The sequence below is a fragment of the Thamnophis elegans genome, chromosome 12, assembly GCF_009769535.1.
Source record: "Thamnophis elegans isolate rThaEle1 chromosome 12, rThaEle1.pri, whole genome shotgun sequence".
NCBI lineage: Eukaryota > Metazoa > Chordata > Lepidosauria > Squamata > Colubridae > Thamnophis > Thamnophis elegans.
Window position 1 is genome coordinate 375,110 of NC_045552.1, and position 9,442 is coordinate 384,551.

At 59.3% G+C, this 9,442-nt stretch overlaps 1 protein-coding gene across 1 annotated transcript; it reads left to right on the forward strand.

Moving 5' to 3' along the window:
* The first annotated feature begins 1,979 nt into the window (after positions 1-1,979).
* Positions 1,980-9,086, forward strand: LOC116515756 (cytochrome P450 2F5-like). The gene is given in 12 exon segments (XM_032227963.1): positions 1,980-2,037; positions 2,040-2,129; positions 2,132-2,172; positions 2,350-2,512; positions 2,898-3,047; positions 3,635-3,639; positions 3,876-4,031; positions 4,873-5,049; positions 5,828-5,969; positions 6,248-6,435; positions 7,657-7,798; positions 7,984-9,086. Coding segments are annotated over 12 exon segments (1,479 nt in total). The 5' UTR covers positions 1,980-1,994; the 3' UTR covers positions 8,166-9,086.
* The last annotated feature ends 356 nt before the right edge of the window (positions 9,087-9,442 follow it).

Here is a 9,442-nt window from a genome sequence, read left to right on the forward strand (position 1 = left end):
CGCGGTGCGCCCACTATCACTCGCGCGGCTGCATTCTGGACTAACTGCAGTCGCCGGATGCACTTCAAGGCAACCCCATGTAGAGCCCATTGCAGTATTCCAGCCTAGAGATCACAAGGGCTCGTGACTGTTGCGAGAGGCCCTCCGGTTTAGGCTAGGGCCGCAACTGGCGGACCAGGCGAACCTGGGCAAATGCCCCCCTGGTCCCAGCTGACAACTGGTGGTCAAAAGGTCAGCTGTGGGTCCAGGAGGACTCCTAGGTGCGGACCCTATCTGAGGGGTATAAAATTTGACCCCCCCAGCCTAAGTGTTGGAACATTGGCCAAATTGTTGGGAGGGAAACACAACAGTCACTCGGTCTTGTCCGGGTTGAGTACCAGTTTGTTAGCGCTCATCCAGTTCTTAACGGCCTCAAGACCCTGGCTCATCACGTCCACCGCTTCATTGAGTTGGCACGGGGCGGACAGATACAGTTGCGTATCGTCTGCATATTGATGGTATTTTATCCCGTGCCTCCGAATTAGAAAGGATAAGGAGATAAGAGGCATGGAAATAAAAGGAAAGAATATAATTGCAGGCATTGCAGATGATCTGGTTTTTATCTTAGAAGATCCACAAGAAACAGGGCCCCAAAATGCTAAATGTCAGGACTCTGAAATGGCTGCTGGGACTCAATTTTTTTTGAACAGCAAACCCCCCCCCCCATCGCAGTCCAGAAGGAGGGAATGGCTTTTCCCTCTCCCAGGTGGTCCCTGGAGCAGGAGCCACTCAGGGAACTGAGCTAGGGATGGGAGCTGAGCTTTGGAGGGGGGCAGCCCAGGGAAGCTGCTGGCTCTTCCTTCTCTCGCATGATTTCTCCATCCTGCTCTCTTTGCGGGTGAGAAAGGCGTCCCAAGAACATCCTTGGACATTTGAGCCCTCCCTTCGCTTCCCTGGTGCTGGCTAAAGGAGGGTGTGAGTCTTTCACAATCGCTCTCAGGTCAGGGGTGGGGTCGGCAGTGGCAGAGATGCCAAGGTTGGTGGAAACCTAATCCTGTAACATTATCCTGCTGTTTTTGTATCAGCCCGATAATCCCCTGGCATCAGAGCCTCACCCATCCCATCTCGGGACACGCAGGCAGCAGCCCTGAATCTCTCCACCTTAGAAAACAGGGCTGTGGCGCAACCATAGGGGTTCCTGGGCATGTGGGGAGAGCTCTCCGTTCCCAGTGTAGAACAGCAAGGGGGCTCTGCTCTCGGCTGGGCGTCTCCCGCTGAGGGGTGCAAGAGAGGCCGTCCGACAGGCGCTTTAATGGGCAGCTGTGCCAAACTGCTTCCGCTGGGGAGGCCCTTCAAGCTGTGAAGGGCTCCAAGCGGAGAGGGACTTCTCGTCCTTTTCACCTTCCTGCCCCCCCCCCCCCTTTCCTTCTGCAGCGTCCCTGAGTGTTCCTGGCCTCTCAGGCTTTTATGCAGAAGCCTTGAGTGAAATGCTGGGCGCTGCAGGGAGTTCAGCCTCCCTGGCATGCCCGATACAGACAGGGGTGGGAAGCATTGCCAGCAGCCTCCGGACCATCTGCAGGGAGGGCCACCCATCCTCCCCGGCTGCTCTCCAGCAGGCCACAGGCCTGGGGGGTCCCCAGTGGCCCAGCAGGTGAGAAGCGTCCAGGAGGATCCTTTCCTCTCCGCCCGGTGGTTCTCCCGAGGACCGAGTTGGGTGCAGGGCACATTCTTCCCTGCGGCCCCAAGGTGGGGTGGTGGTGGCCTGGCAGCACGCCTGCCCAGGGAGAAAGTGTTATGTAAGTAGGTGATATGGCTATCAGAGACGGAAAGCCACCTCAGCTCCAACGCCCAGCCTACCTTCGGAGCCGCCCTGTGGGATCAGGTTCTGCTAGGAGGGGACACGCCTCCTCTTGGTCCCTGCATCCAGGGCATAAAAGCAGGCACGGGAGGCGGGCACCTGTGCCCGCTGGCTCGGACAAAGTCTTCTCCCAGCCAAGCCAACCAGAGTTCTGACCATGGAAGCCAGCACAGCCACAGTTCTCCTGCTGGCTCTCTGCCTGCTTGCCTGCTGCTGCTCCTCCGAGGAGGACGATGGGGCACCAAGGCACGCCTGCCCCCCGGACCTCGGCCCTTGCCATTCATTGGCAACCGCCTCACCTGGATGCCAAGAACATGATCAAGTCCCTGCTGGAGGTAAGCCCAGCCTCTGCCACAACAGGGGACCCGCGTGGCAGAAAACGGTGAGGGCGGCTGTGCTCTGTGGATAACTCCTGTGGCAAGGCAGGCCGAGGACCGAGGCGTCTCCTGGGCAAGGGGCATCGCGTGGAGGCTCTGCTCAGTCCAAGACTCCCTCCCCTTGTGTGTCTCCAGCTCAGCAAGCAGTACGGCTCACTCTTCACCATCCACATGGGGTCCCGGCCGGTGGTGGTGCTGTGCGGGTACCAGACGGTGACGGAGGCCCTGGTAGACCAAGGCGAGGAGTTCAGTGGCCGCGGAGACATGCCGGTCTTGTTCCGATTCACTCAGGGCAATGGTGAGTCCAGCTGGCTGCAGAGCCTTCCTTGGGGCTGCCCTCAGCAGGAGAACGGTGGGCAGGGGAGCCAGTGGGGCCATCGCCTTCCCCTAAAATTTGGCTGCCCCAAGATGGGCAAGGAGGGCAGCCGACAGGCTCCAAGCAGACCGTTGCAAGGCACCCTCTTCTGCGTGAGCAATCCTCTTCCCAGGACTCTGTGTGTGTGTGTGTGTGTGTGTGTGTGTGCATCCCCGTCCAGGGAGGGGCAGTCTGCCCTTTCTTATTTGTGGGACATCAGGTGCTCTTCGGCTGCCCACCTGGTGACCCTCCGGCTGTCCAGGAGAAGCGGCTTCCACTGCTGGGGCTTCTCCCGCCCTTGACGCCTCTTCCCCCCTTGCCCCCCCAGGCGTCGCCTTCTCCAACGGGGAGAAGTGGAAGGTCCTCAGGCGCTTTGCCATCCAGACCCTGCGGGACTTCGGGATGGGCAAGCGCAGCATTGAGGAGCGGATCCAGGAGGAGGCCCAGTGCCTGGTGAAGGAGATGGCCAAGAGGACAGGTGCGCAGGGCTGCTCGGGGGCAGGGGGGATGATGACAGGGGCCCCCGCTTGGACCGGCTGAGCTGTGTCTTCGCTCCCTCCAAGCGGGACTTCGCTCCAGCAACTCCTTAGAAGAGTTAATTGCAGGCTTTGGAAAGGCTGAGGGGAGGCATTGGACAGTGGCCTTAACCCTTCCTGTGATCTCAGTCCTGTTGCTCTGCAGCCCAAGATTGCACTGGCAGCTGCTGGCTCAGGTTTCAGTGATCGTCCACTAGGACTCCAAGGTCCCCTCCGACAATTGCAGCTGTGCAGCAGCCAGGTTTCACCTAATCTGCACTAGTCCCTTTGGTTCTTCCTCCCTGGGTGTAAAACCTGCCTTTTCTCCACACTAAATTCCATTGTTTGAGTCTGTCAAGATCCTCCCGTATCTCATGGTGAGCCTGTCTGTCTTCTGGGGTGCTGATGCTCCTGCCAGTTTAGGGCCATCAGCAAATTTGATGTCCCCACTTCCATCCCCTTGTCTAAATCATCGATGAAGGTGTCGAAGAGTCCTGGGCCTAAGAAAGAGCCTCGGGGCCCCCCACTGCTTACACCCCACCCCACAAAGGTGCAGTTGCATTAAGCCCAGGGCGCCTGGCCAGCCAGCGATGGCTCCCGTCTGGTGGTGAGGCTGGCTGGACCGCGTTTTTCTGCCTTCACGGAGGGCTCTGCTCTCGGAGATTCAGGCTGTCCCTTTGGGCAATTTTCACTGCCCCCCTTTTGTGAAGAATGCCAGCATTGGGGGAGGGGGCTCCGGCTGGCCAGCCCCCTCTCAGCCCCTCGGGCCTTTCTCTCCGGGTGCTGCAGAGCCCTTTGACCCCACGTTCCTGCTCGGCTGCTCGGTCTCCAACGTGATCTGCTCCATCGTCTTCGGAGATCGGTTCGACTACGAGGACCAGCATTTCCTGACCTTCATAGGGCTGATCAACGACAACTTCCGCCTCTTCAGCTCTCCTTGTGCCCAGGTGAGCACCTGCTCGGGGGGGGGGGGGAGGCTGGGCAGAGAGGGCAGACAGGCCTTGCAGGAAGAGGCAGCCCCTCCCCCTCCCCTCTTTCCCACGGGGTTGGTGTCCATGGCAGCTCCCTCTACCTTCGTTTGATAAACTCTTGAAGCTCCGTCTTCAAAGCATTCAAGGATTTCTTCTCAGCCTCCGGCATCGCTTTCATGGCATCGGCCCAAAGGTGCTTTGGTTTGGAAAAGAGGCCATCCACATTAACACTGAACAGCCCTCCCCCCACAGAAGGGGAGGGATATGACGCCACCCATCCCTGTTTACAACACAGCCTTTTTAGCAGTTCCAAGAAGGTTCCACACCCGTTTGCACTGATTCGGGGACCCTGAGGGCGCAGGTGAACTCCAAAGTGGCCTCAACAGAATAAGAAGCTTCTTGGATGAGAAGTGAAAGAAGCTCAAGGAAAAACAAAGTCCAGTTGCCTTTTGAAAAAGCCCCTTTGGGGGGATGCCATGGAAGTGATGGAAAGGCAAAGGCAGCCTTTGGCTCAGATCCTGGCTGGCCCATCTCAAAGCACGTTCCAGATGAGGGGAGACCCCTGCGCCCCCTCGCTTTCCCCTCTCTGGGGTCAAGGGCTGAAGGTGGGAGAGGCCCTTCTCTGCTTGCTGAGCCTCCTGAAGCAGCTGCCAGAAAAGCCTGGAAGCGCCCAGAGAAGGGTGGGATTGTATGGCTGGGCGGGGGTCTTCGTATCCTTTGCCCCTGCTTCCCAATAGGGATTGGCCTGGTTGCCTTCCATCCCCCCCCCTCACTTCTTTGGCTGCCTCCACATCCCATCCCTGCTCCTTCCTTCCAGATGTACAACATTTTCCCCCACATCATGTATTATCTGCCTGGGCCACACAACCAGATATTTGCCAACTTTGAGAAGCTGCGGGCCCTGGTGAAGGAGATGGCCAAGGCCCACCAGGCCAGCCTGGACCCCAGCTGCCCACGCGATTTTATAGACTGCTTCCTCCTGAAGATGCAGCAGGTGAGAATGGGCTTTGTAGTCCCCTCTGGGGGCCGTGGGGGCTTCCATGGCAGAGGAGGTTGCCACCGCCTGTCAAAGAGCTGAGGTGGCGCAATGGTTAAATGCAGCACTGCAGGCCACTTCAGCTGACTGTTATCTGCAGTTCGGCGGTTCAAATCTCACCGGCTCAGGGTTGACTCAGCCTTCCATCCTTCCGAGGTGGGTGAAATGAGGACCCGGATTGTTGTTGGGGGCGATATGCTGACTCTGTAAACCGCTTAGAGAGGGCTGAAAGCCCTATGAAGCGGTATATAAGTCTAACTGCTATTGCTATTGCTAAACGCAGAGTAGTGGTCCCTGTCACAGTGCAATTTGAGGAAGGGGGAGACACGCCAGGTCTCCCTCTGCAAAATCTCCCCGGCTGACCTCCTGCTGGCCGGGGAGACCCTGGATGGGAGGAGGGGGAAAGCAGCCCCTCCTTTCTTTCACCTGGGCTTCCTGAGCCTCCCCTGCCCTCCCCTCCCCCTACCAGCAGGGCAGGGAAGAGCAATGGCTGAGGGGAGCGGCCAGTTGTGGCTCCTGGGCAGCCCAGATGCAATCCTCCCATCCAGGGGATCGGCTCTTAGAGCCGCAGGATCTGAAAATTTGGGTTGTGCAGGAAAAATCTCCCTGCCTCCCGCAAGGCGATCCCCTGGTTGCACCTTCTGCATGAAGCCCCTCCCTGCAGGAGGATTGCCCGGCCCGGCAAGGGGGGGGGGGCGGCACACAGGCTCACCCCTGGGCATCCCTGTGCCTGCAGGAGAGGGGGGACCCCCACAGCTTCTTCCACACCGACACTTTGATCATGACCACCCACAACCTCTTCTTCGCGGGCACCGAGACCATCAGCACCACCCTCCGCTACGCCATCCTCATCCTCATGAAGTTCCCCGAAGTTGCTGGTGAGGCTGACAGGAGCCCCCACCCCACCCCTGGTGGCCAGAGAGGCGATCGCCGTTCATGGTCTCTGGGTGCCTGAGGCTGGCAAAGGTGGCCCCTCTCCGGCTCTGCCTAGCAGGCACCCAGCAGCACTCTGAGGGGCAGAGGGAGGCCCCTGGGAACCCCGCTAGACAGAGCTGCTCCCTGGGCACTGTGGGGGTGGAGGGAGGGATCAGGGCCCCTTCGACCTGCAAACAGCCAGGTGGGGGTCTCATGCCCCTCCCCACCCCTCTGTCTCCAGCCAAGGTGCAGGAGGAGATCGCCAGGGTCATTGGCTCTGAGCGCCTCCCTTCCGTGGCTGACCGGACAAGGATGCCCTACACGGATGCCATGATCCACGAGGTCCAGAGGTTTGCCGACATCATCCCCATGGGCATCCCCCACGCCCTGACCAAGGACACCCATTTCCGGGGCTTCTTCTTTCCGGAGGTACTTGGGGGCGACGGAGAGGGTGCCGTGGGGCCTGGGCTGGAGGGGGCCTTATCCAGGCCTGGTCCACTCTTGAAAGCCCCTGCCCAGCCTGGCTGCGCTCCTCCCCCTTGGCAGGCATGGCCGCTGCTTTCTCTTAGAGCTGGGCCTGAGTGAGCTGGGCACAGGAGGGCAGTGAGCCGGGTGGCATCAGCACAACCTTCTGCTTTGTGCCCAGAGAGGGTGCGGCTGTTTGATGGCTGCAAGTTTTATTGGTGCCTTCATGCTGTCGTTGGATTTCTTCCTGGGATTGTTTTAAATGGTTTTTATTTGCTAATTCTTTTGTGCTTTTAAAGTTCGCCCCCCAGAGCTCCTCTGGGTAAATGGGTGGCCGTATTAATTTGTTAACTCACCCAAAAAATATTGCAGAGCCAGATGGTGTAGCGGTTAAGACACTGGCTAGAAACTGGGAGAGCTGAGTTCTGATCCTGCCTTGGGCACGAAGCCATATGGGTGATCTTCAGCTATTCACTTTCTCCCGGCCTTAAGAAGGGGGCAAACCACTTTTGAAAACCTTGCCAAGAAAATTGAAGGGACTTGAACAAGCAGCCTCTGAGAATCAGACGTGGCTAAATCAAGGACAAATAATATTTGGTTAATTTTTGTTTAATCCTCATTTAAAGAAATATCTGTAGCTTTGATTGTAAGTCCTCCATTCCTGCCCATCCCCTGAGTTGTGTCTCAGGGTAGAAAGAGGCAAAGTCTCTGGTGCAGTTTCTCAGTTTAACCATTTTCAAAACAGGTGTGCAAAATTTAGCATTCATTTTCGGACGTATTTCCCCTAAGTCAATGTCAGAATGGCTTTCCTATTTACACATTTTTCAGTGATTCTCTCCCCCCCCCCCCATGCATTCTGGGCAGCCTTTGCCTGGCCGCGTGTGCATTTTGGAGGATGTGCATTCGGGAGGCAGCTGCAAACTTTGCACCAACATCCGCTGCCCTTTCAACTGCCCCTTTCCTTCTGCCAAGCACGACTGCAGGAACACGGAGCCACAAGCTCTTTCTGGGTCGCAGAGGAGGAACCGGGGGGGGGGGCAGGGAGGAGGCCTTTCAAGTTTCATTCCGAGGAGGGGCGGATAAACGGAAAGATGCTGAGTCGGAAGCCCACCTAAAAGCAGAGCAACCTTCAGCTGGGACGTTCCCAGCTCCGCTCATCGGCTTCCCTTCCTCCCGTCCCACCAGGGCACCAACGTCCTGCCTTTCTTCCACTCCGTGCACCAAGACCGCAGCCAGTTCAAGAACCCAGAGAGCTTCGACCCGGGACACTTCCTGGACGAGGAGGGCGCTTTCCGACGCTCCAGCGCCTTCATGCCCTTCTCTGCTGGTGAGCGGGGCGGGTGGGGGCTGCCAGAGCCCAGCGAGGAGCCCCCCTCCACTCCCGCCGGGCACGGGGGCAGGGTGGGCAGGCGGGCTCTCCCGGGGCGGGGCGCGTGTGGGGCGGGGCGGTTGGGCACCGGCACCCCCGAGGGAGCTCAGCAGCGCCCCCCTGACTGCCCCCTTCGCCCGCAGGGAAGCGGCTGTGCCTGGGCGAGGCCTTGGCGCGCATGGAGCTCTTCCTCTACCTGACCAGCCTCCTGCAGCGCTTCTCCTTCCAGCCCAGCTGCCCCCGCGACCAGCTCGACCTCTCGCCCATGATGAGCGGCATCGGGAACGTGCCTCGGCCCTACACCTGCCGCCCGATCGCCCGCTGATGGGCAGGGGGGGCTCGGGGTGCAGCCTGCCCTCCGGAGGCTCTGCTCTGTCCTTCGGCGGGGACGGGGCTTCCGCTTCAGCTTCTGACTCCGACCCGCCAGGCGGCAACTGGAGCGCGCAGCTCCCAAGCGCCGCCCGGCCCCTTCCCTTCGCCAGCGCCGCCGCCTCTTCTCTGGGCAGCCCCGGACTGCCTGCCGCCCGCCCGCCCGCCGGCGGAGGAAAGTGCCGGTTCTCCGGCCCTGACTCGGATCCCAGGCATCGGCTTGCAGGCTGCGGAATCGGGGAGCTGCCAGCCCCAACGCCCCGTTTGGCGCCTTGACCATCTCCCCGCGGAAGCTTCGGCCGGGGCTCCTTTTGCACCTGAGACGCTTCCAAGGGGCCCCGAAGGCGAAGAGGAAGAAGAGAACCGGCCGAGTCAACGCCTCCCCCGAGTCCCCTAAGCCAAGGCCGGGACGGTGTCCCTTGGGAGCCCTCGGGGCCTCTTCGGAGGGGGCTTTTCCCAGGCCCCGCGGGGGAGGCCCAAAGGGACAACCAGAAATAAGTAACGTTATGAGGCAAAATTTGAATTGCACACTGCCAAAGGTTACCCAAGGTGACTCCCAAGTCAGTGGAGGCCACTGGCAGGTTTTTATCTTAACACACGGCCGTTTTCAGAACCTTGGAGAGAAAGGGGGACATCCCCCCCCCCACCCCCCTTGGCTCCTGTCCTTGACCCTGGTTTGGGGGGAGAGGTTTGGAGAAATGGGCTGAGGGCAGTCAAGGGGCCTGGAATAATCTTGCTTTTTAAAAGAGATTCTTCTGCTCTGTTAATCGATTTCAGCTGGCTTTTCTCCTTCAGAATCCTTTGTGAACTGTTTGGAGGGTCTTGGGGGGTTGGGAAGTGGGATACAAGCATTCTAAATAAACGGCTGAGCAAGCACGCACAAGAGGCTCCCCTCTGCATTCGGGATCAGAGCTGGGAATCCAGGTGGGATTCGCACTCGGGCTGCCCAAATCACCCTTGCGTGACCAAAACTTCCCTTTCTCCAAGCTCTCCTGACTTCCAGACAGCAAGACTTGGGGTTACACGCTGGAGTAGCAGGCTAATAAATCTCCATCTGGTGGGGCAGGGGCTGAGGGGGTCCCTTTCAAAGCCACCAGCTGTACTTCGGGGGCTGTGAGAAGCAGGGAACCCCCCCCCCGGGCTGGCTGGCACAGGCGCTGGGCAGATTGGCCTGTCTCTTCTGTGTGGCGCCTGGATGTGGTTCTCCACCTCTCCAGCCCCCTCTCTAAAAGC